A 24,145-nucleotide genomic window follows, 5' to 3' on the forward strand; every position below is an offset into this window, starting at 1 on the left:
ATAATTTATGTACACAGCCACGTGTGTGATTACACATTGAAGCAGAGATTCCAAAGAACTATGTATAATGTATTTTGGGCAAAATAAATGACCTCGAAAAGCATGGAAGGAGAAAGTAACATAATACTTTTTCTTCCCATATTACTTGAAATAATATTGCTCTTTATGACAGTCCTATATTAATTTTGTCCCACCACATACATACATTTTCCACACCATGGGAATTTTTGAGACATTTTTTGTAAAGCCACAGTTTTTCTTTTTAAAAAAAAAAAAAGAAGAAAAACAGAATTATTCAATGTTTTGGTGTCTTGAACCTCTTCTCTTGTTTTGTGAGAGGATAATGATTCCTGTCTTCAAGAGGAGGCAAGTTCTTGGAGTGATTCACAATCACCAGTAGAACTTGATAGCCTTGTCAATGAAAACAGTCAAACAATCATAATTTTTTCACAGGGATAAATGAATGAATGGATAGATATTATCCCAGGCATCCCAGTTTGAAAACGTCATTTCTAAATGGCTTGTTAGCATCTGAATAGCAAATTCTGTGTGACTAGAACAAGATTGAGCTTGGTCAAGAATTCTGGATAATAGCAAAATGAATACCTAGAAAAAGTAGCAAAACCCTCATTCACGGATATGTGTCTATGGCATCAGGGAATTATCTCCACAATGTCTTTGGCCAGCAGCCACAGTTCTATCTGATAGTCAGATCTAAACTCTGCAGAAATAATACATGCAAAAAAGAAATTATGTAAAAGATATTGATAGTGAGTATTAAATTTTGCCTAAGCTTGTCAAAGCAGTCTGTGTTGTGATACAACTCACTGAGCTGATGAAAGGAGTTGAGGCTACAAAGGAGGGGAAAAGCCTCTGAATAATCTCTGGTAGGATACAGAGATAAAACAATGAAAGTAAAGAGCAAGTATTAACACACGAGGAGAGTGCTCTGGTTGAGAACATGACTCCAGAATGCAGGCAAAAACTCGCTGGTAGATAGGAGTCCATGAGACTTTAGAGTCAGAGAAAATTTAAAGGGAGTATATAATTTTCAGAGGGACAGGTTCAATTAATTGTAAACAATTTCCTTTGAAATCCTACTAATGAAGGTTTAGGAAACTGAACATCAACTTATCTTTACTACTCTCAGTGCTCCTGGTTCTTCTCTGCCGCCATGAATGACTGGCAGATACGTGGGCACATTTCTTCTAACATTTGTGCCAATTCATTGTGTAAAGGAACTATGTAGCATCCTGTAGAAACCAGTGTGTTCCTTCTTCAATTGGTCCTACACCAGGATGACCTCAGACCCCTGTAGTGTCCAATCAGTTATCTCTGAGCCCTGTCTATTCACCTGAGAGGACCCCAGTCTTCACTCCAGTCATACTAGATTCCCTCTCCCTTCCACCCATCCAGCCTCCATAAGTCCTGTCCATTGTTCTGGGTACAGCTCCTCTTCAAGGAGACTCTGACATCTCCAGTGAGGCTTCCCTTCTCCTTTATACATTAATGTAGTTTTACAGAGGTCATCATAACTTCCACACAGACCTAGACCTTGTTCAGTGGTTATCTTGATATTTCACAGCACATAGGCCACAAAGGATGTTGAGTGACCACATAAATGCTCATTTATGAGTCAGAATCATTGATTCTGGCGATCATAATATCTCTGGGACAGAGGTTCTGTGGTGCAGTGGTTAAGAGTACCGGCCCTAAAGCCATGTCATACTGTTCATGTCATCATGTTCAAATCCAAGATGTGGCCCTCACTAACTTAACAACTCTATTGATGATGAAAATAATGATGGTGTAGGTGAAATCCTGCTCCCTGTACCAAGAGGCCTAGGTGTTGGGGGTCATGGGTAATGACTAGTCCCTGAGGTGCTGTGTCATTCAGGCAGAAACAGTTTGTTGACATAGAAAAACTGAAGTAAGGGGTAGGGTATTAAAACTTTTAGAAATACTATATTCCAGGTATTATACATTTTTTATCTCCCTTGATCCTACCATTTTTATTACCATGACTCATATCAAGTGTTAGAAGTGACTTTCCTCAGAGAAAAAATAACGTGAATTACTTTTCAGGGACTCAAGTCCTGGAAATACTAAACATCCCAGTATTTTTCTATCCTATCATGTGGATAGACTTTCAATGTCCTCAAGTATATTGTTTGTATTTTCTCTTAAATAGTGAACTATACTACATTTTAAAATTAAAAAACTATAAAATTTGAAATGTTTTGTGTATAGTGATACATGTACATATACATATGGCTTTATATACATATAACTACAGATTAATGTCTTTGGTATAGCTTTCTCTATATATAGCATATACAAATTGTGCATAAATAGCATATACATTATTTATAAGTGCATATATATAGACACACACACACACATATATACATACATACACACACAAAAAGAGGTGTAGGAAATTATTTATGACCTATATTGAAGACATGGGGTTCATATGCTTGGCATATAAAGATCTCTTAACAAATAGAGAAATTGGCAAATAGGAACAACAGAAAGCACAAAGAACTATGTAAATATACAATAAACATTTGAAAATGTGCTCAACCAAATGAAATGGCAAATAAAAATCCAGAGATATCATAATAAGGAAAACAGGTAAGGTAATATATTACATACAGGGTAATCACAATTTTGCAAAGAAATGTATTTTATGTGTATATACATTGGAGTGTTTTGATATATGAGAATACATTACAGAAAGAGAAACAATCTGAAGAATATGCACCAAGTGATTAATATTGAATGGATAATGAAGTACCTAAAATTACTACTAAAAATTGCTAATACGTGTTGGATCTTTCAGCTCTCAAGCAATGCTGTGAGGTGTATTTAGAGAAAGCATTCAGTCACTTTTCTTATTGGTAGAATGTAAGATTAGAAGTATGAGTATTCCTTTAACAATAAAAATCAACTTGAATCTCCAATGGGCTTTCCGGCTAAAAGCTGAAGGCCAAGTAAAAACCTTGGAGCTAGGGCATTTTTTTTTTTAATCTCCCTGCTTCAACTTACTGTTCATAGCGCGTGCCACCCAAAAAAGATAAACGAAGCCTGGTGCTAATAAAATACTTAGGTTATTCTCTGATATCCTCATTTTTTAAGGTGTATATAAGATACCTTTTCTCCTTTGGATTTTTCAAATGTCTGAAGTGTTCCTAAGATAATTATGTAAGTCATAAAACAGCAGTTATTGTGAAAATGAATGATGATTTTTAAATTATATCCATTGATAGACATACTTCGGCAGTAAGATCATTAAGTCTTCTTAAACGTGTACTAAGTTCAGGCTATATAAATTCAAATTGTAATTATGATAGGTCACATTTTTTAGTGTTTACAAGAGCCTAGCAGTGTTCAAGGACTTTGTCTGGGTTGTGTTTTATTTAATCTTTACAACAACAACCCTATAAAGGAGATATACTTATTTTCCTCATTCTACACAAGTGGAAATCCAGGCACACAAAGGTTAAGTAACCTGGCCAAAGCACCTAACACCATTCCTCTCGTAACAGCTGAAGAAGTTTTAAAATACACTGACTCCAGATAGTTTATTTTTTAAGCTCCCAAAGGACAATGTACTTTTTTGTTTTATTTTTTTCTCTTCCAAATTTTACACAAAATGAAATTGACATGAAGTAAGTGACTCAATGGCAGCCAACTAGTGAGTAGATGGTACTGAAATTTGAAGGCAATCAGTCTGTTAAGAAAATGTCATTTGTTTAATAACATCAGTCCATGAGGTTTGAAGTTGAGCAAAGCCCTCCATACCTTACATCAGTGAGCATTTTAATTTTAAAAGCAGTGATAATTATAATACAGCACACTATTTATAAGACAACTGGGCTGTTGAAGATGCCCTGGACTATTGATAATTATTTCTGCAAAAGGGAAAACAACAGGCACAGAAACAGATTGGAGATAGCCTATAGAGAATGGGGAGAAGGATTGACTTCTAAGAGACATGAGGAAATTTGGTGGGGGGAGGTGGGTGATGGAAATGTTCTGTATGTTGATTGTGGTGGTGAAGTTATACTAGGCATACGTTTGTACAAACCCACAGAACTGTACACCTAAGTGATGGTATTAGGAGGTGGGGCCTTCGGGAGGTGATGAGACTCATAACTGGGATTAGTGCCTTCATAAGAGAGGCCCCAAAGAAACCCCTTGCCCCTTCCACCATGTGAGGTTACAGCAAAAAAGGCAGTCATCAATGAAACAGGAAAACGCAATCATCAATAAGCCTGTCACAGAACACACCACGGCATGAAGCTATGCCATAATTTATTTAATCTGATCAATATTTAGATTGATAAATATTTCGATTATTTTCAGTCTTTTATTATTTAAAAGAAATCTTCAGTGAATATTCTTGTATCCACCGTATTTTGCAATGTGCAAATATTACTTCAGGGTAGACTCTTTTTTTTTTTTTTTTTTGAGACAGAGTCTCGCTCTGCCGCCCAGGCTGGAGTGCAGTGGCGCGATCTCGGCTCACTGCAAGCTCCGCCTCCCGGGTTCACGCCATTCTCCTGCCTCAGCCTCCCGAGTAGCTGGGACTACAGGCGCCCGCCACCTCGCCCGGCTAGTTTTTTTGTATTTTTTAGTAGAGACGGGGTTTCACCGTGTCAGCCAGGATGGTCTCGATCTCCTGACCTCGTGATCCGCCCATCTCGGCCTCCCAAAGTGCTGGGATTACAGGCTTGAGCCACCACGCCCGGCCCAGGGTAGATTCTTAAAGTGCAATTTCTGGTCTATGGCTACGTGCATTTGTGTATTGATAATTGCCAAATAATCATCACAGACGGTATAACAATTTGCATTTCCACTAACAACATACAGTAGTGCCAGTTTTCCAACCCTTTCTCCAATAAAATTTGTCAAAAGTTTTGTTGTTAATCTGATAGATGAGAAATAATATACCATTGTAATTATATTTTGCATTTGCTATTATTAGTGAGATTAAACATTTTCTCAAATGTTTAAAACATACTGATGTGTCTTTTTGTGAAGAGTCTGTTCATATACTTGCATATTATTCCACTGGATCATTGTTCATTGGTCTTTATGAATTCATAGGTGTTTGCTAATATATTGAAGAACTTAATAATGCATAGTTGTGAATATGAATAGAAGACAGAAAAAGAAAAAGAAACCACTAATATCAATCAAAATTAAATATATCCCCCAAAATTTTCATTACAAATATGAGATAATAAGATATCCCAGGCTTCTTTCAAAAATATATTTTAAAACATCCTTATTCCCTTCCTCCATTAAAATCAGAGCTGCTACTGTATGGCTGACTCTGATCTAAGCCCTGGGGTTACAGGCAGCAGAGACAAAGACACACCTGTGAATTAGCATTGATCTGCAAAAAACGGAAGGTACCGGTGGAATTCTCATGACTCAGTAGCCCCTCACCTCCTTCAACCCTTGACTGACTGTATTGTTTACTATGTGCTGAAGATACATTGCTGAACAAGACGGGAAAAAAAAGGGGCCCTTCATTCAGGCAACTTCCAGTTTAACAACCCAAACTCCCCACCGCTTCAAAGGGAGAGTAAAATGTTTTATATACTCAGAGGAAAAGAGCACATGCATTCATTAGGAAGGGTGCAGGGCTCAGAGAAAAGGTGCAGTTGAGGAGAGCACCTGGGATCTGGGATCTGCCTTGAGGAAGGGCACCAACAGCGGTCCCCTCTCCTGACAGAAAAGTGGAAGAGGTGCTAAGACCATCCCTACCTGGTGCCATCAGAGAGGGAGGACTGTTATGACCTCCTGTGGATCCTTACAGGGAAAAGCCCTCTTTTGGGGGCAACTGTGGGGATGGCACAATGCCAATGTGAGCCACCATTTGAAAGGAGAAAAAGCGGTGTGGCAGAAAGAATGAGTCTGGTGCAGACCAGTGATTAGTTTCCTAGGATTAGAGGTCTATGTCTACCTTCTTTTAGAAGAGGGGCAGCGGTGAGGCCATGATGAAAGCCCTTGCCCCAGAGTTCACTTAAGAGCAGGTGTTCCTTCTTCCCTGGCATGGCTCCATGAAGCAGGGAAGGAAATGCACAGGAGGACCACCCTAGAGCCCCGGGCCTGTCTGGCCTGAAATTGCCTCTCCTCCCTAGCCCACAGTCCCGATGCTCCTTCTACTTCACTGGGCTTTTAGGGGCAGAAAATGTGGTCAGTAACGCCTCGAAGGAGCCCACAAAATGAGGAGGGAGTTGGCTCACCAGTACAAGGTATTTTGGTGTTAATCCTATTCCATGAGTACAGAGTTGTTTTTCTCAAGCCTATGCTCAGGCCCTGAATATTTAGGTGGGGAAAATACTGTGAGAATGGAACGCATACACACTGGGGTAGTTTGGTATTAATGTCATCTCTCTGCTTTCCCTACATCCCCATCCCACTTTATCTTTGACTATTTCAGTGCAAGACATATGCTGGGCAATAATGGTGAAAAGACTCAGGTAAGAGGAACAGAAAAAAGATGAAAGGATGTTTGATACTGATCTGCAAGTCAGGCTGCATCAGCTTTCCAGCGGCCTCATCAGGACCTTGACCATTTCGTGTAGAAAATTAAGGGCTGTAAATTTCCCTCCTAACAATGCTTTAGCTGCATCCAAGATTCTAGTATGTTGTCTCTTTGTTCTGATTAGTTTCAAAGAACTTGATTTCTCCCTTAATTCAATTATTTACCCAGGAGTCATTCGGGAGCAGGTTGTTCGATTTCCATGTAGTTGTGTGGTTTTGAGGGAATTTCTTAATCTTGAGTTTGAATTTGATTGCACTGTGGTCTGAGAGACTGTTATGATTTCAGTTCCTTTGCATTTGAAGAGGAGTATTTTACTTCCAATGTGTACTTCCATGTGATCAATTTTAGAGTAAGTGCCACATGGCACCGAGAAGAATGTATATTCTGTTGTTTTGGGGTGGAGAGTTCTGAAGATGTCTGTCAGTTCCACTTGATCCAGAGCTAAGTTCAAGTCCTAAATATCCTTGTTAATTTCTGTCTCGCTGATCTGTCTAATTGGAGGTTCTGGCCAGGGCAATCAGGCAAGAGAAAGAAATAAACCAGGTATTGAAGGAACATATCTCAAAATAATAAGAACCATTTATGATAAACCTACAGCCAACATCACACTGAATGGGCAAAAGCTGGAAGCATTCCCCTTGAAAACCGGCACAAGACAATGATGCCCTCTCCCATCACTCCTACTCAACATAGTATTGGAAGTTCTGGCTAGGGAAATCAGGTAAGAGAAATAAATAAAGGATATTCAAATAGGAAGAGAGAAGTCAAATTGTCTGTGTTTGCAGATGACATGATCCTATATCTAGAAAACCCCACTGTCTCCACCCAAAAGCTCCTTAAGCTGATAAGCAACTTCAGCAGAGTCTCAGAATACAAAGTCAGTGTGCCAAAGTCACATACATTCCTATACACCAACAACAGACAAGCAGAGAGCCATATCATGAATGAATTCCCATTCACAATTGGTACAGAGAAAATCAAATAACTAGGAATACAGCTAACAAGGGAAATAAAGGACCCCTTCAAGGAGAACTACAAACCACTGCTCAAGGAAATCAGAGAGGAAACAAGCAGATAGAAAAACATTCCATGCTCATGGATAGGAAGAATCAATATCATGAAAATGGTCATACTGCCCAAAGTAATTTATAGATTCAGTGCTACTACCATCAAACTACCATTGACATTTCTCACAGAATTAGAAGAAACTTTTAAAATTCATGCAGAACCAAAAAAGAGTTCATATAGCCAAGACAATCCTAGTAAAAAGAACAAACCTGGAGGCATCACACTACCTGACTTCAAACTATACTACAAGGCTACAGTGACCAAAACTGCATGGTTCTGGTACAAAAACAGACACACAGACCAGTCGAACAGAATAGAGAACTCAGAAATAAGACTGCACATATACAGCTATCTGATCTTCGATAAACCTGATAAAAACAAGCAATGCAGAAAGGATTACCTATTTAATAAATGGTGTTGGGAAAACTGGCTAGCCATATGTAGAAAACTGAAACTTGACCCCTTGCTTACACCTTATACAAAATTTAACTCAAGATGGATTAAAGACTTAAATGTAAAACCCAAAACTAAAAACTCTGGAAGAAAATTTAGGCAATACCATTCAGGACATAGGCACGGGCAAAGATTTCATGACGAAATTGCCAAAAGCAATTGCAACAAAAGCAAAATTTGACAAATGGGATCTAATTAAACTAAAGAGCTTCTGCACAGAAAAACTATCATCAGAGTGAACAGGTAACCTACAGAAGAGAAAATTTTTGCAGTCTATCTATCTGACAAAGGTCTAATATCCAGAATCTACAAGGAACTTAAATTTACAAGAACAAAACACCACCATTAAAAAGTGGGCAAAGGACATGAACAGACACTTCTCAAAAGAAGACATTTATGCGGCCAACAAACACATGGAAAAAAGCTCAACATCACTGATCATTAGAGAAATGCAAATCAAAATCACAATGAGATACCATCTCACACCGGTCAGAATGGCAATTATTAAAAAGTTAAGAAACAAGAGATGCTGGCAACGTTGCGTAGAAATGGGAACACTTTTACACTGTTGGTGGGAATGTGAATGAGTTCAACCATTGTGGAAGACGGTGTGGCAATTCCTCAAAGATCTAGAACCAGAAATACCATTTGACCCAGCAATCCCATTACTGGGCATATACCAAAGGAATATAAATCATTCTATTACAAAGATACATGCACACCTATATTCATTGCTACACTATTCACAATAGCAAAGACGTGGAATCAACCCAAATGCCCATCAATGATAGGATTAAGAAAATGTGGTACATATACACGATGAAATATCATGCAGCCATAATAAAGGATGAGATCATGTCCTCTGTAGGGACATGGATGGAGCTGGAAGCCATTATCCTCAGCAAACTAATGCAGCTACAGAAAAACAAATACTGCATGTTCTCACTTATAAGTGGAAGCTGAACAATGAGAACACATGGACACAGGGAGGGGAACAACACACACTGGGACCTGTCAGGGGGTGGGGTGGGGGGAGGGAAAGCCTTAGGAAAAATAGCTAATGCATGCCAGGCTTAATACCTAGGTCATAGGTTGATTGGTGCAGCAAGCCACTATGGCACACGTTTGCCTATTTAACAAACGTGCACATCCTGCACATGTATCCCAGAACTTAAAAAAAAAAAAAGAAAAGAAAAGAAAACGAAAATTAAGGGCTGGGAGGGGGGACTCGAAGGAACACAAAGTTTGCGGAATCGATTAGTACGTATTCTCCTATCTTAGTCTTGACTCTCTTTGCCGACTTCCCTACCTTGGGCCCCACCCCGAGACCGCCCATTTCAGTGGGCCTCTGTGTTTGGAGAGATGAACTTCTAAAGACTGGAACACTTCCTCCTGTCGGCCAGAAGAGATTTCCTGACACCACAGCTGAAAACCAGTGTGCATTTCAGTTCAGGAAAGAACGGTAGGCTTGCTGCGGGGAGCTCCCGCAAAAGGGAAACTAATACAGAAACACTCTGGTATTTGTATGCCTCTCTTGTTCCAGCGCCGTTTTCCCTATATCCGGAACTCGCCCCTGCGCATTCCAATACCTGAAGCGGCCACAGGGTACAGGGCCCGGAGCCCGCCTACAGAAAGAGTCGCGGCGCTAGACAAAGCCTGATATCACTCCGCTTCCATAAGCCGGATCCCCATAAACTACGCTGTAGCTCCTCCCACTGCCGATGTGGGTAACCCGGACGAGGAAGAACCTCGTCTGCGGAGGACAAGGTAGATGTTAAATGGTAACTACGCTCGAGGTTCTGAGGAGCCCTGGGAACAGGAAGGAGAAAAGAATACCAAAATTGACAACAGTTTGCCAATCGCAGTCTTTAATCTGATAAAGCGGTTATCTCGTCTTGAGTCCCAGGTGCCGGGTCAGTACCCATACACAGCCGCCGCCATTGCCTCGAGTCCTTGTGTCTGACTGTCTGTTCCTGCTGCTGTATGACACAGCACCTCGAGGCAAGGAAACAAGAAAACTACCTCTGATCCAAGCAGAGAAGGTCGGTGAGAAAGTGGGCATTGCTTGGGGGTGGATGTGGCTATCGGAGGTGAACACTGGTTACGCGACCTGGTCATGGGGGGCGGGCGGTGAGGAGAGAGAGACGGGTAATAGGAATGGCACACAACAAGAAAAAAAAAATGATCTGCCTTTTGCTAGCTTGATTTCCATACACTCGGTCACCTCAGACCATGTTTGGGAAGAAAAAGGTTGCAGCTTCTAGCAGGGAAAAGGCAGACTAGATAAGAGGAAGAGAGGGCTGCTTCCATAGGCGAGGACAGTTGTCTGGGGAGCCCTGAGAGAGAGAGAATGTAAAAAGAGGTTGTAAATGTTTGATAATCAAGGCTCTGTATTCGAAAAGGGCCTCATGTCTTGGTTACTGGTCTGACCGTTAATAACCACGTCTGTCTCTCTCTGTCTTTCATTTGTTCTTTGGGTGTGTATGTGTAGATCTGTTCCTAAGTTTGCAGCACTCCATGTTTCTGTACAGATCTGTAGGGGACAGCAGACCACAAGGGGAGAGGAGAAGGAAAAGAAAATTGGCATGGTTTTTACAGAGTGGGCAGTACTTGGAGGCAGTACTTGGAGGTTGTAGATGGCTAAGATTACAGTAGGCAGGAGTGTAAGGGAGCCTCCAGAACTCTCTGCCAGCTTTCCTAACATGTCCTCCCTTACCCGCATTATGTTGCAGAAAATGATAGGCTTTGGGAGAGAGGAAGGAAACATAGGAACCCAGATAAAATATGGAAATAAATACTTTTCATTTTTTTCCCAGCCTCCGTGGTTTGTCTAGGCATTTCATCCCTGTTGACACCACTACTACTACCCTGTAGGGATGTTTGAGTTGTCTCTGTATAGGAATTGTCAGACTTTGAGAATAGAGCAGAGGGGCTTGAAGATTTAGGAGTGGGAGAAAAAGGGGAGATAGAAAATGTTTGCCGAACAGGTATCTGTATCCAGAAAGAATCTGTGCCCTGGGTGCTGGTCTCTACCAAAGACAACCTCAACTGTCTCCTGTGTCTTCATTTATTGGTCTCTGTTTTTGTGCATCCCTGTAGGTAGATCTGTCCACCGGTCTGTGGAACTGTCAGTTGTGAAGTTTTGTTAAATGGTCACCCAACTTAAAACTAGGAAATTACAAAGAAGAGAAAATTGCCCTGTATCTGTTAAGGTTGGTGTAAAGGTACAGGGACGGGAGCAACTTTGACTAGAGAGTTCCATCTCTTCTGTTTTGTCATTTTACTAGTTATGCCCATCCGCCCCACCCCCTGCTGCTGCTGATTTAGTTGGGAGTCTTGGTAAGTTGTGGGGATACAGAATACTAAGACCTGCCTTTCTCACTCTCCACTTGCTTGTCCTGCTCTCGTGCTTAAGCCTAGTCTAATCTGAATGAGGGACATTCTAGGGCAATCACTGAAGAGGAAGATGGTGGGCAATAGGGAGGAGAAGGAGAAGTAGCCCTGAAACAAAGCAGTGGGGGAGAGGGGACTAGGAGGAGGGAAACACTAGACAAAATGTATCTGGAAAGGCAAGAATCGGGGCCAGGGACCAAGGTCTGTCACCAGGAGATCAGTTTCCACATTCTCCTGTTTGTTTATTTGTCCATAGGTCTGCCTGTAGATCTGCTGTAGGGCTTGTCACCATTGGAAGCAAGGTAAGGAGGAGAAAGTTACTCCAGATCAGTGCAGGTTGGTATGAGTATGGGGATTGCCTGGGTAGACCTGTAGGATGGAGTGGTGGAGAGCTGCTTGGCTCTAGCAGGGGTCAAGAACCACTAAAGGGATTCCTCACCTTCTCCTCCAGTTTTCCTACTCCTTATGCTCCTGTTTGGTGACTGGAAAGAAGGTTGATAGCACTTGGAAGTGTAGGGAGTGGGTGAAATGAAGGGAGAGAGAGTTCGCTAATTACCTACCTCTCCCACCAAGCACTGAATCTCCATATTCTCCTGTCTCCCTGTGCTAATCAGCATGAGGAGAAAAAAATTGAAAGAGACTCAAAGCCCAATTTCCTTCCTCCACCCCTAGGTCCTACTTCAGTGGCAGATCTGGTGGCCTTGGAGTGGCTGAAGACCACCACCCTCTACAGGGCTGGGCCCATGCACAGCCATCCTTCCCTACCTTGAGTGAGCTTCCTCTGCATGTTTTCTATATCACTGGCAGAGCCTGTAGTTGGAAAGGGGACAGAGTGACTACTGGACTTTGTATGAAAACACCAACCGGGACAGACCTTCAGTCAAGGCTGAGACAGGGGTTGGGGGTATATAACTTGTCCTTACCTTAAACTTGGAACATGGTTGACTCTGGGACAGAAGCAAGGGCTAGAGGAAAGGCTGAGGCTGGCCTGCAAGATGGAATCAGTGGTCCTGCCACTGCTAGAGTGAATGGTAAAACCCAGGCCAAGGCAGTGGCTGAGGCAGAACTGAAAACAGAATCAGTGACCCAGGCCAAAGCTGGTGATGGAGCAATGACCAGGATGCATAAAGTGACCTACAGGGAGGCTATGGCTGTGACAAGGGAGGTGAGCAAGATGGAAGATACAACTAAGAGTAGAGTCATGGTTGAGACTAAGACAAAACCCCTGGCAGAACGCAGTATAGTGCCACAAACTAAGTCAAAGGCCATGCCTATGTCTGGGGTCAGTGCTGTAACCAAATCTGAAGTCAAGGTTGTTGCTGTCATTGAGGCAAATATTAGGTCCTATGCCAAGTCACATGATAAGGCCAATACTGGGTCCAGACCTGACAGAAGGGAAGAGGCCAGCATTGGGATGAAATCCAGTGATGAGGATGAAGAAAATATATGCTCCTGGTTCTGGACTGGAGAAGAGTCTAGTGTAGGTTCTTGGTTCTGGCCTGAAGAAGAGACCTCTCTTCAAGTTTATAAGCCCCTACCTAAGATCCAGGAAAAGCCCAAGCCCGCACACAAACCCACACTTACTATAAAACAAAAGGCAATAGCATGGTCAAGGGCCAGGTATATTGTCCTAGTTCCAATTGAGGGAGGGGAGCAATCCTTGCCTCCAGAAGGAAACTGGACCCTGGTTGAGACTTTGATTGAAACTCCTCTGGGGATTCGACCTTTGACCAAGATCCCACCTTATCATGGGCCTTATTACCAGACCTTAACTGAGATAAAAAAAGAGATTAGGCAAAGGGAAAAGTATGGGCCTAATCCGAAGGCCTGCCACTGCAAATCACGTGGCTTTAGTTTAGAGCCTAAAGAGTTTGATAAACTTGTTGCCCTCCTTAAGTTAACCAAGGATCCTTTCATTCATGAAATAGCTACAATGATAATGGGCATCAGTCCTGCTTATCCATTTACTCAAGATATAATTCATGATGTAGGTATTACTGTTATGATTGAAAACTTGGTCAATAATGCCAATGTTAAAGAACACCCTAGAGCTTTAAGTATAGTGGATGACAGCTCTGAGTCTTCTGAAGAACCAAAATCAGGGGAATCCTATATACATCAAGTTTGTAAAGACATAGTCTCTTGCCCTTTGAACTCCCCTGTGCAGCTGGCTGGACTGAAATTACTAGGGCACTTGAGTGTAAAATTTGACGATCACTATGTGATTACCAGTTATATTCCAGATTTTCTCACCTTGTTAAACAAGGGAAGTGTCAAAACCAAGTTTTATGTTTTAAAAGTGTTTTCGTGTTTGTCTAAAAATTGTGCCAATACAAGAGAATTGATCAGTGCCAAAGTACTGTCATCATTGGTTGCACCCTTTAACAAGCATGAGTCAAAGGCCAATATTCTTAATATTATTGAAATATTTGAGAATATAAATTTTCAGTTCAAAACAAAGGTGAAGCTGTTTACCAAGGAAAAGTTCACTAAATCTGAGCTTATTTCAATATTCCAGGAAGCAAAACAGTTTGGTCGGAAACTCCAAGACTTAGCAGAGCACAGTGATCCTGAAGTGAGAGATAAAGTCATAAGATTAATACTCAAACTCTGAATACCCCTCTGTTCTCATAAAGCCTCAAACAGTTTTTTGGAGTTGCAATATGAAACCAATGCATATTATAATTATAAATTCAATACTCATGTTTTCCATGTTGATTGAGGGAGGCAATTTTATGGATACCAATTAATCTTGAGATCCTGAACATGTGCTGATTTTTATTGTGCTATATAATATAAATTGAGATATTTTTAGTATTTCTGCAACGTGACCTGATAATGAATCTATTCATCCTGAGTAAGCTATACGTCTGTGCTTTATATTGATATAAGTGTATTCTTTTGAGATTTTATTTACATGTTATTAATAAAGTTGCATGCTGAAACTGGTGAAAATATTGTCCTAGTTCTTCAGTTGAAATCTAGTCTTGGGGGATAAAGCACAGAGAGCATAAAGATGATGAAGAACACTGCCTGTGTGTCTGTAGTGGGGCACAAACAAAACAAGTTCACATTGACAGATTATTTAGTTTCAACATACTCAAGGAGTAGAATCACTCTATGCATGAAGACAGGACTGTGCTATTAGCTGTCTGTAGGCTCCTACTGATAGGGCTTCAGATGAGGAATGAAGCCCTATCTGGGCAACTCTGGGGAAGGGAGTAAGGAGGAACCACAGATGCTTTCACTGTAGTCTCAGTTCCAGAACTTGTGCTCAGGTTTTCACATAAAATGTCTCATCAGGATGCCTTGAAGCTTTTTAACCCCAAGAGGATTCCTGGTTCTCACCCCTATTCAGTAAGCCATGGACAGCTGCACAGGAAGTGTGGTTCTGAAGGGACCCAGCCCCACTGTGCCTTCAACAGCTCCCTCCCTATCCAGGGGTATCAGATTTACTGCTTCGTCTGTGATTCTCTCCCCTTGAAGTCCTGGGCCTCAGAGGAGAGTCTTTCTGGGGATTACCCACTGAAACTGCTTCATAGATAATCTCGTCTGTCTCATCCTGGTGACTGTTTACTCCTTGCCTTTGTTTTCTGGCCAATGTTTGGACTTGGTGATTTGTATCACAGTTGGTAGCAGCCCCTTGTTTGTGCTGATTCTTTTTGGTCAGAGCTCAGCTCTATGTGTGGTATAGCCACAGGATACCGAATTCCTGTAGAAATGAGTAGTTAGGGAGAAATTAATTCTCATAAAACCCACTGTTCTGTGTATTTGCATAGTTTATAGAACTGAAGCCATGTTGTCTATACTAAGCTTGTCCTGTTTATTCTTAACAAAAGCTAGGTTCTCTGCAAGGGTTTGTGGAATAGAATGACAATGTATAGTTTAGGATTTTGGGGTCACCTCTGCCTCTTTTACCCCCTGCCTCTTTTACTGTTAATTTACTGCCCAGAATTGGGAAATATAAATATTAGGATCAATATACAAATGGTGGTCTTTCTGTTGACCTTCCTCTCCTAACTTTTTATGCATTTAAGGGAAGGTCTGAAGTGGAAAATCTCAATATGGTGTAATAGATCCCTACTTTTAATAGCTATCTCTGGTTTAATTTCTACTAGGATCAAGTGTGAATCTATTGCCGTACGTCTAAAAGTTTAAATGAAGCACAATTAGCTACACTTGTGCATTAAGAGAACAAGCAAGGTAGTTTTTTTGCAATGTGAAACTTCAATTTAGATGATTTTTGAAGTTCTTTATAACATCTTTTAATCCACAGAACTCCTGTAGCCTGTAATACCAGCTGTGGGTACTACTCTCAGTGTTGGAGATCATCAAAATACAATTGGACCAGACCCTTTGGAAATAATTCTGTGTCTCAAATGCCCTGTGGAGCACACACTTAATCAGTTGATGGCTATGGAATTTTCCAACATCAGCTAAAGAGAAGGGTGAGTGTGGGGTGTGTATGTATTTGCGTCAAAGCACAAAGTTGATGGTCTCTCCTTGGATGGGAATTGTGGGATGCGAAGTCATCTCCTAGATTGTTCTTGAGGTGTCATCTGTTGATGGACACTTAGGTTGTTTCCATCTTTTGGCTGTTATGGATATTGCTGCAGTGAACATTGGAGTACAAGTATCTGTTTGAGTCCCTGATTTAAATTCTTTTGGGTATATACCTAGATGTGGAATTGCTGGGTTGTATGATATGTTTAGCTTTTTGAGGAATTGCCAAGCTGTTTTCCACAGTGCCTGTACCATTTTACATTCCCATCAGCAATATGCAAGGGTTCCAATTTATCCACATTCTTGCTGACACTTGTTATTTTCCATTATTTTTTAAATAGCCATCTTAGTAGGTGTGAAGTGGTATATCATTGTGGTTTTAATTTGCATTTCCAAAAGTCTTAATGATGTTGAGCATCTTTTCATGTGCTTATTGGCCATTTGTGTATATTTTTTGAAGTAATGTATGTTTAAGTTCTTTGCTCATTTTTAATTGTGTTTTTGGTTATTGTTGCATTATAGGAGTTTTAAAATATATGTGTTCTGGATACATACCCCTTATTAGCTATATGATTTGCAAATATTTTCTCCTGTTCTGTAGATTTTTTCACTTTTGATGGTGTCATTTGATGTGCAAAAGTTTTTAATTTCAATGAAGCCCAGTTTATCTATTTTTTCTTTTGTTGCTGATGCTTTTGGTGTCATATCTAAGAATTCATCGCCAAATTCAAGGTCACAAAGAGACCCCTGTGTTTTCTTCTAAAAGTTTTATAGTTTTAAACATCAGAGTAATTCGTGTGTCTATCACCTCAAACATTGATCATTTCTTTATTTTGGGAGCATTCAAAATCTTTTCTCGCTATTTGAAAATATACAATTATTTATTGTTAATTATGTCACCCTACGTTGCTATAGATCATTAGAACTTATTCCTCCTATCTTGCTGCAATTTTGTATCTGTTAGCCAACCTTTCCCTCCCCATTCCTTTCCCTATATTCTCTTAACTTTTAATCGGAAAAAAAAAAAAAAAACACAGTTACTTTTGCACCATCCTAATAGTAACCACTATTCTATACTCTACTTCTATGAGATGAGCTTTTTTAGCTTCCACATGTGAATGATAATATGTGGTATTTATCTTTCTGTGCCTGGCTTATTTCACATAGTGTCCTCCAGGTTCATCCATGTTTTCACCAATGACAGGATTTATTTCATTGTTATGGCTGAATGGTGGTCTGTTGTGTATATATTTTTTTATCCTTGCATCTGTTTATGGGTACTTATGTTGATTCCATATCTTGGCTATTGTGAATAGTGCTGCAATAAACATGAGAGTGCAGATATCTCTTTGATATACTGATATCCTTTCTTTTTGATACATACCCAGCAGTAAGATTGCTGGATCATATGGTAGTTCTATTTTTAGTTTATTGAGAAATCTCCATGCTGTTTTCCATAATGGCTTTACTAATTTACATTCCCACCAACAATGTATAAGAGTTCCATTTTCTCTACATCCATACCAGCATTTGTTATTTTTTTTTTTTTTTTTTTTTGTCTTTTTGACAATAGCCATCTGGGGTGAGATATCTCATTGTGGTTTTGATTTGCATTTCCCTGATGATTAGTGATGTTGAGTGTTTTTTCATATAATTTTTGGCCACTGGTATGTCTTCTTTTGAGAAATGCCTATTCAGATCATTTACCAATTTTTAAATTGAATTATTTGTGTTTTTGTTGTTTAGTTGTTTGAGTTCCTTGTGTAGTCATGTTCTATACAATGTTTCAGTCAATGATGGACTGCATGTATGACAGTGGTCCCATAAGAATATAATACCAAATTTTTGCTGTACCTTTTATATGATTAGATACGTGAATATTTACCACTGTCTTACAGTTGCCTGCATTATTCCATACAATAACATTCTATATAGGTGTGCAGCCTAGGAGCAATAGGCTACACTATGCAGCATAGGTATGTAGTAGGCTATACCATCTAGGTATTTGTAAGTAGTACTTTTCTTCTTCTAAGTAGAAGAGCTTTCTTGTTCTTCCACTTTTAGAAGAGCTTAAGAAAATCTGCATCTATAATAGTCTCATGATGATGAAAATGCCTAAGGACACATTTCTTAGAATTTATCCCCATGGTTAAGCAATACATGACTATATATTCTGGATATTAGTCCCTTGTCAGATGAATAGTTTGCAAATATTTTCTCCCATTCTGTAGATTGTCTCTTCACTCTCTGTTTCTTTTGCTGTGCAGAAGCTTTTTAGTTTGATATAATCCCATTTGTCTATTTTTGCTATTTTGCCTGTGCTTTTGAGGTCTTATCCATAAAATCTTTGCCCAGACCAATGTCCTGAAGCATTTCTCCTATATTTTCTTTTTCTAGTAGTTTCATAGTTAGATTTAGGTGTATAATCCATTTTGAGTTGTGCTAGGAAACCTAGATATCCATATACGGAAGAATGAAACTAGACCTCTGTATCTCATCAAGTACTGCAGAATTTTGATTACAGTAGTTTTGTAGTACATTTTGAAATCAGGAAACGTATGTGCTCCAACTTTGTTCTTCTGCTTCAAGATTGTTTTTGTTTTTCTGAGTCCGTTTCCATTCCATGTCAATTTTAGAGTCAGCTTTTCCACTGATACAAAAAAGTCTTTGGAATTTTCAGATTGAAATTTTGCTTGGAGGTATTGCCCTCTTTATAATATTTAGTTTCCAATCTATAAACACATAATGCCTTTCCATTTATTTTGGTCTTTGACTTCTTTTAGCAATAGTTTATAGTTTTAGGTATGTAAGTTGTTCACCTCCTTAAATTTATTCCTAGGTATTTTATTCTTTTGTATGCTATTGTAAATGGAATTATTTTCTTTCTTTTTCAGATTGTTCATTGCTGGTGTATAGAAACATAACTGATATGTGTGTGTGTTGATTTTGTCACCTGCAACTTTGCTGAATTTATTCACTCTAGTAGCTTTTTTGTGGATTCTTTTGAAATTTCTCTCTATAGGGTCATGTCTTCCACAAATAGAAATACTTTATCTTCTTTTCTCTTATGTGGTTACCATGTATTTCTTTTTCTAGTCTAATTGCTCTGGCTGTAACTTGAATAACAGTGCTGAAAATGGGCATGCGTGTCTTGTTCCTGATCTTTCCTTACTATTGAATATGATATTAGCTGTGGGATTTTTGTAAATGTCTTTTATCGTGGTAAGGAAGTTCCTTTCTCTGCCTAATTTTACGAGGGTATCGTAAAAGGGTATCAGGTTTTATCAGATATCTTTTTTGTATCAACAGAGGTGATCATGTGCAGACTTTTTTGTTCTATTCAAGTGGTATGTTACGTTGTTTGACTCTCTTATGTTGACCACCCTTGCATTTCTAGGATAAATCCCACTTGATCATGGTATATAATCTTTTTAATATGCTGTTGGATTTGTTGTGCTGGGATTTTGTTGATAATTTTTGCATCTATATTCATAAGGGATATTGGTATGTAATGTTTCCTTGTGATGTCTTCATCTGGTTTTGGTATCAGAGTAATGCTGGCTCCATAGAATTAGTTAGAAGATGTTCCCCCTTCTACTTTTTGGAAGAGCTTGAGAAGGATTGTTGTTGACTCAAAGTCTTTATGTTTGTTGGAATTGTCTAGTGAAACCATCTGGTCCTGGAATTCTCTTTTTGGGGAAGTTTTTGATTACTGGTCCAGTTTCCTCACTATTTATGGGTCAGTTGAGATTTTCTATTCAGTTCAGTGTCTTTTCTATTCAGATTTGGAGTCAGTTTATATAATTTACATGTGTTTTTAAGAATTTGTTGATTTCATCTAAGTTATCTAATTTGTTGGTGTATAAATGTTCATTGTGTACTTTTAACCTTTTAAAATTTCTGTGTGGCTGGTAATAATGTTCCCCCTTTCTGGTTTTAGATATTTGTGTCTTCTTTTTTGTCTCTAGCTAAAAGATTGTCAATTTTCTTTATCTTTTTGAAGAACCAACTTTTGGTTTCATTGATTCTTTTTACTGTTTTTCCATTCTCTATTTTGTTTATTTCTACTCAAATCTTTATTATTTCCTTCCTTCAGTTAGCTATGGGTTTCGTTTGCTCTTCTTTTTCTAGTTCCTCAAGGTGTAAAGTTAGGTAATTGATTTGAGATCTTTCTTATTTTTTAATGTAGGTGTTTATAGTATAAACTTCTCTCTGACTACTGCTTTTGCTGCATCCCATAAGTTTAGTTATGCTGTTTTTGTTTTTATTCATTTCTGAGTATTTTCTGATTTTCCTTGTGATTTCTTCTTTGACCCATTGGTTATTTAAAAGTGTGGTGTTTAATCTCCATATATATGTGAATTTTTTATTTTTCTTTCTGGCGTTGATTCCTAGCTTCATCCATTGTCAGTGAAGATATTTCACATGATATCAGTCTTATAAAGTTCATTGAGACTTATTTTAGAAGAATGTGTTTTTGCTATTGTTTGGTTCAGAGTTCTATATATGTCTGTTAGGCCTAGTTGATGTGTACCACTGTTCAAGTTCTGTATCTCTTTATTGATCTCGAGTCTAGATGCTCTGTTCATTTTTAAGTGTGGGGTTTGAAGTTTCCTACTATTATTATAAAACTGTATTTTTTTTCTCTTCATTTCTGTCAGTGTTTGCTTCTTCTTAGGGACTTTCGCTTTCCTGCTTATTTACATTCTCCTGTATTTTAACCCCACTATTTTTATAGGTTTCTCCATATCTGCATGGAACATATACTCATTTTTACCTCGGGAGGAAAAATATCCTTTTCCCAACACTAAACTTACACTTTTCCAGTTATCTTTCTCTCTACCCTTTCAGAATAATCAAGTTTTCCGCATTTGTTGTTTCTGCTTTCTTATCTCCTACCCAGTCCTCACACAATTGCAATCTAGTTTCTTTCTCCACTACTCGACTAACACTCTGCCACAGTGTCACCAAAGCCTCCATATTCCCTAAACAAAGCAATTTAATTTTTAAAAAATTTTATGTATACGTGCTGTTATGGAATAATAATGTTTTTCCCCCACTTTTGATGTATCCTTACATGTAGTGGAATCTTTATTAGAATAACATCTCTGACTTTTCTGTGTCCCCACCCTTACTCTTACCCTTTTCTCTTCCCTTTCTTGTTCCGCAGAGGACTGTGTCCCTCTTTGCTGTGTCTTGGGCCATAGGCAATTTTTTTTGTTTTAGTGGACACTAGAAATCTCCTTACAAAGGGATTATATCATCTGATGCTTCCTCAGTATATCAGAGTCCCTCATTCCCCACATACTCACCAGCAGTACTACCTGCATATTTAAACATATCTACCAATCTGATAATGAAAATGGTATCTCTTTGTTTTATGTTTTTACTAATGTTGAAGACAATAAATAAGCTCTCTAAACTCACAGAAAAGAATCAAATTGGAAATACAAATTAAAATCAAATACAAATACAAATCAATTTGTAAGCAGCAAAATGCTTATTAGAAAGATTTTGGAGACTGAAGAATTGTCTGAAGAGAAAAGCATTTTTTCTTTGCCTGAACTTAATATTCAAAATTCCTGATATGCAAATAGAAGTCATCTCATAGCACTAACAAACTTGAGTTTACTATTATAAGAACTTTTATTCTTTTAGCTGTTTCAAATATGTTGAGACACTTCAGATAATTATAAGTTATTGATAATTAGCATGATAATAAACGATGATTCAAAACTTCAACACTAAGATTACTAAGCTCTTCTTGAAGGAAGTTTCTATTCAAAATGTGTAAAAGCTTAAATCATCTTGGTGGTGGTAAGAACAGTTTAGACAATCATCTTTGTACTATGTAAAATAAAATCTGACAGTTTATTTTGTAAAATATAGTTAACACATTTTTGTTAATGTTCATTCACAACTAATGATGTTTTTTGTTTTTGTTTTTTTTCTCACGGAGTCTTGCTCTGTCACCCAGGCTGGAGTAACAGTGGTGTGATCTTGGCTCACTGCAGTCTCTGCCTCCTGGGTTCAAGCGATTTTCCTGCCTCAACCTCCAGAGTAGCTGGGACTACAGACATGCACCACCATGCCCGGCTAATTTTTGTATTTTTCGTAGAGATGGGGTCTCACCATATTGGTCAGGCTGGTCTTGAACTCCTGACCTTGTGATCCACCTACCTCAGCTTCCCAAAATGCTGGGATTACAGGCATGAGCCACCACGCCTGGCAGTGTCTTCTTATTACTGACCTAGTTGAATACCTGAAGTTGTGGGAACAGGCTCTATAAAGTATGAAATTCTATTTTCTTAGCTAAGAAATCTTTTTTCTCTCTAACATGATATTTATAGGATTTTCAAACATGTCTAGATCTCACTGGTGTTAATGTTTTTGGGGGAATTGATTTATTTACCAGAGAAGAAAGTTAGACACACTGAAATATATGATCCAAAATGAAAAGTGAGAAAATGGTTGTGTATGCAAACATATGATCTGATCTCCTGTGTTAGAACTCCATTCTGTGCTACAGCAAATCCCATAATCTGATTGCACTAAAGTGACCCTAAGCAGTATATATATTTATATATATATGTTTAATTAAGAATTCTATGTCAATATTGTTTGTTCTCTGGTGGGGATTTATTTCATTGAGATAACATAATTGAAGTAATTTTATGCTCTTCAAAGCACCTTAGATGATAAACCCTAGCCCAGAGCTGAAGATTCATCCCTCAGTGAGACAATGACTAAGTACACAAAAAGGTTGTGCTTCTAGAGCAGGGCTCTCTTATCATCTTTCAATTCCTTAAACAGATAATAATTTATTTTGAGTAAAAAGTTTTGGTTAAACAGAAACTTAAGTGAATATTACCCCTTGGTATGTAAATCCCAAGTGAATAAGAAGCAAGAGAAAATGGCTCAAAGGTTTTCCCTTTTTAAGACTCCTGTTAATGTGATTTTTCTAGTATACCAAAAATTATGGTATTTAATGTTTAAATAACTTTACCAATCAATAAAAAGACCAGTAACACAATTAAAAACTAGGCAAAGGACTTTAATTGACATATATCCAAAGAAGATATACAAATGACTAATAAGCACATGAAAAGATGCTCAAAGAAATTTGGTCTTTAAAATTTGGTCTTTAAAGAAATGCAAATCAAAACCATAGCTACACCACTCCACACTCACTAGTATGTCTATACTTTTTTAATGGAACCTAAGTATTGGCAAGGATGTGGAGAAATTGGAACTCTTGTACATTGCTTGTGGGAATATAAAATGGTAAAGCCACTGTGGAAAATAATTTGATAGTTTTTCAAGTGTATCACTTTCATTCACTTCTCGTTTCCTTTTTTTTTTTTTTTTGTATTTTTTTCCAGGTTTTTTTTTTCCTCAGTGGTTACTCTGGGTGTTACAATTAATATCTTAACTATACAATACCCAAGTTTAAATTAGTACCAACTTAGTTTCAGTGATATAGAAAATTCTGCTCCTTTATAATTGCATCTCCCATGTTATTGTCACAAATTCAATCTTTATATACTGTGTGTCTATTAACAGATTTATAGTTATAGTTTTATGCATTTGGCTTTTAAAACATACAGGGGAAAAAAAACAGAAGTAAAACACCAAAAATGCAATAATACTGGCTTTTTGAAAAACTGACCTTGTATTTTACAGTAGTTTTAGGTTTACAGAAAAATTGAGCAGAAAGTACATACAGAAAGCTCCCATATATTACTTTTCTCCCATACCCCATCTCTGCCACCCAGTGCCCACAGGTTCCCATATTATTAGCATCTTGTATTAGCATGGTACTTTTTTTTATAATCGATAAATGAATACTGCTACATTATTATTAACTAAAGTCCCTAGTATATTTTAAGGTCTGTCCATAAGTTGTACATTTCATTTTTTTAAAACCATTATAGTAAAATACGCATGACATGAAATTTGCCATTTTAACCACTTTTAACTGTCCAATTTGGTGGAGTTAAGTGCATTCACATTGCTGTGCAACTATCACCACTATTGATCTCCAGAAGTTTTGCATCATTCCAAATTAAAATTATACATGTTAAAAAATAACTCCTTGTTATTCCCTCCCATCAGCCCCTGGGAAGCACTATCCTACTTTCTTTCTCTACTAAGTCTTTCATG

General features: G+C 38.5%; 2 protein-coding genes across 13 annotated transcripts in view; both read left to right on the plus strand.

Annotated features, from left to right (window-relative positions):
* The first annotated feature begins 9,795 nt into the window (after positions 1-9,795).
* Positions 9,796-14,434, plus strand: ARMCX5 (armadillo repeat containing X-linked 5). 10 transcript variants are annotated; one of them, XM_077987360.1, is made up of 5 exons: positions 9,796-9,867; positions 9,987-10,128; positions 11,186-11,298; positions 11,736-11,781; positions 12,152-14,434. In XM_077987360.1, exon 5 carries the CDS (start codon positions 12,417-12,419, stop codon positions 14,091-14,093), a length of 1,677 nt encoding a protein of 558 aa, XP_077843486.1. In that variant the 5' UTR covers positions 9,796-9,867; positions 9,987-10,128; positions 11,186-11,298; positions 11,736-11,781; positions 12,152-12,416; the 3' UTR covers positions 14,094-14,434.
* Positions 12,152-24,145, plus strand: part of GPRASP1 (G protein-coupled receptor associated sorting protein 1) — a 62,382-nt gene continuing 50,388 nt past the window's right edge. For 2 of the 3 annotated variants that reach the window (XM_015127885.3, XM_077989235.1), the window contains exon 1: positions 15,756-15,927. The gene's annotated coding sequence lies outside the window, so the exon portion shown is untranslated. Of the gene's footprint in view, positions 12,250-15,755; positions 15,928-24,145 lie in introns of those variants that run through there. The other variant, XM_077989234.1, reaches the window with a different exon arrangement.

The sequence above is a fragment of the Macaca mulatta genome, chromosome X (genome assembly GCF_049350105.2).
Source record: "Macaca mulatta isolate MMU2019108-1 chromosome X, T2T-MMU8v2.0, whole genome shotgun sequence".
NCBI classification, from domain to species: domain Eukaryota; kingdom Metazoa; phylum Chordata; class Mammalia; order Primates; family Cercopithecidae; genus Macaca; species Macaca mulatta.